This window comes from Frankliniella occidentalis, unplaced genomic scaffold, assembly GCF_000697945.3.
Source record: "Frankliniella occidentalis isolate FOCC.00 unplaced genomic scaffold, Focc_3.1 Scaffold175, whole genome shotgun sequence".
NCBI classification, from domain to species: domain Eukaryota; kingdom Metazoa; phylum Arthropoda; class Insecta; order Thysanoptera; family Thripidae; genus Frankliniella; species Frankliniella occidentalis.
Window position 1 is genome coordinate 413421 of NW_026267301.1, and position 2387 is coordinate 415807.

At 41.8% G+C, this 2387-nt stretch overlaps 1 protein-coding gene across 1 annotated transcript; it reads left to right on the plus strand.

The window, feature by feature from the left end:
* Positions 1–247: 247 nt before the first annotated feature.
* Positions 248–1847, plus strand: LOC127750346 (uncharacterized). The gene is made up of 3 exons (XM_052271820.1): positions 248–513; positions 596–932; positions 1025–1847. The coding sequence occupies exons 1-3, from the start codon at positions 295–297 to the stop codon at positions 1276–1278; spliced, it is 810 nt and encodes a 269-aa protein (XP_052127780.1). The 5' UTR covers positions 248–294; the 3' UTR covers positions 1279–1847.
* The last annotated feature ends 540 nt before the right edge of the window (positions 1848–2387 follow it).

A 2387-nucleotide genomic window follows, 5' to 3' on the forward strand; every position in this document is an offset into this window, starting at 1 on the left:
GCCTCGGCTGGACAACAGCCCCTACTGCTTGACGATGACGAGCTGCCTGATGTGCCTGTGCCAGTGGCGTCGTCCACGCTGACGGCGACGGCAACGATGACGGCTTCGGTGGCTGTGGCGGCCTCTGCGTCCGGGTCTGGGCCTTCGCCTCGCCGTTCACCAACACCCATCAGCGAAACCGAAACAGCCCTCGAAATAGGCCTCTTTGTCCTCTGGAAATCGCGGATCGTTGATACACGAGTTGTATTCCTGCATAAACAACCTGAGGTAGTATGTTTACTGTTATTCTAATATATGTACGCCCTTTTCACCCAGGTAATTGCTTTGATGCGGGTCATTATGAGAAGCCGCTCTGAGCAGGCCTACCTGGAGCTGTTCAGCTTCATCAAGCAGCTGGCTCCAAACTTACAACCTGTCCGCATCCATTGCGATTTTGAACGTGCAACCATCAATGCCTTGCGCCGAACCTTTCCCTCTTCTGATATTGTGGGCTGCTTATGGCATTTTGGAGTGGTGAGTTGATGCTTATATAATTCTATCTGTGTATGTGTTTAGAGAGCTTAATTCATATTTATTAATTACACTTTTTTTCCAGTGTGTTGGGAGGAATGCTGTGAAGAAGCAGCTTTCGCAGCTAGCTTCAGACAATGACCTGATCCACACTTTTATCAGGTGCATTTGTGGTGCTCCTTTGCTACCAGCAACTTTGATTGAGGAGGGAGTGGAGGAAATCTGGACTGAGGTGGTCGCTTCTGGCTGGGGAGAGACTTTGGAACCCCTATTCTCTTACTTTAGGAGGGAGTGGCTACCCAGAATCCAGGAGCTGTCTGTGTTTAGCCATCCTGAGCGCACAAACAACTGCTCTGAGTCAGACAACAGGTGCTTGGCTAACTTCATTCCCCAGAACCACCCCAATGTCTGGACTTTGATTGGTGAGTCAATTTCTGAAAGCTGTTAAGCTAGTCTTTCTCTGAACATATAACTCACTCATAAAGTTTTTTTCTTTTTTATTTATTTCATGCAGCTGGAATGGTTCAACTTGAACATATCTCGTGGAGTGATAAGTTGACTCTTCAGAGAGGCAAAGATGTTCAGTTTGTTGGCCGGTGGAAGACCGTTGCAAACGACAAAAGGAAAGTTAGGCTCTCAGAACTCCTCAACCACGACCAAATTACTCCTGGTCGCTTCTTGCACGAGGCATCATGGGTTAACCAAGGAGCGCTTAACCATGGAATGAAGCTGGACACCAAAAATGATTCTGATTCAGACAGTGATTGAGCTGGATGTTCCAAATGTTTGACTAACTTTTAAATGAACACAAGCTTTCAATTCATTTGATACCTATTTCTATTGAACTTTGTTAACATATTGTTCTTGAGTCCATGTACGGTAATTCTGTACTAGTTCTATCAATCTTGTGTACTCTAATCTATTCTTGTGTATTAGCAAAGATTTTACTCCTAACTCATACAATTGGGGGGAGTTGCTGGGGGGGGATTCTAGTGATTTCTTAGTATTCTGACGTAAATGTTTGCACTTGCCAAATGTTTCAAATGTTTGACTAACTTTTAAATGAACACAAGTTTTCAATTCATTTGATTATGTATTAGAGTTTTATTAATTTTTCTTGTGTGCTCTAATCTATTATGTGTGCTCTAATTAGTTGACATTGTGTATTAGCAAAGATTTTACTCCTAAACTCATTGGAGGGGGGTTGTTGGATTATATACACTCATGCTTATCTTATTCGCACACACGTATGAAGTGTTGTAAATATTACTGCTACATCTATTTGTACATATCTTTATGTTAAGTCAGTCTGACTCGCAAACATTAAAGAGACTACATCGCTCTATCAAATCTCTAATATATATTTATCCAAGTCCAGCCATCACTGTAACTTTAAATTTGAAGAACAAAGGTATGACTTTTCTCAACATTTGAAAGGATCTACACACTTCAGCTCCAATTTTCAGTTCACCTATGTTGACTATACAGGGAACAACACTTCTAGTACACTGTGCCGTTTTGATATCTGTCGTCGTTTATACGAATAAATATCACCATGTAAACAGAGGAGTGATTCATTTTGGTCGTCTAGTTGTAGAATGATTGTGGAAGTGCAGGTCATAAAGAGGTACTTAAGGTTTAGTGCAACAGTTTATTGACTTGATAAATAACTCAGACTGCATGCTAAGGAAAAGGGGCACTTGCCATTCTGGTAAAGAAGAGCTCCGCAATGAGGAGTATGGACCTGAAAGAATACAAAAAAATGTAGCCCCTATCTCCTCCCTCTCCATTAGCGACAGTTGGAAGGTATGAAGTGTGAAAAAATCCAACCAGACGACTAAAGGCAATAATTTTAAAGGTGAAATAGTAGTAATATT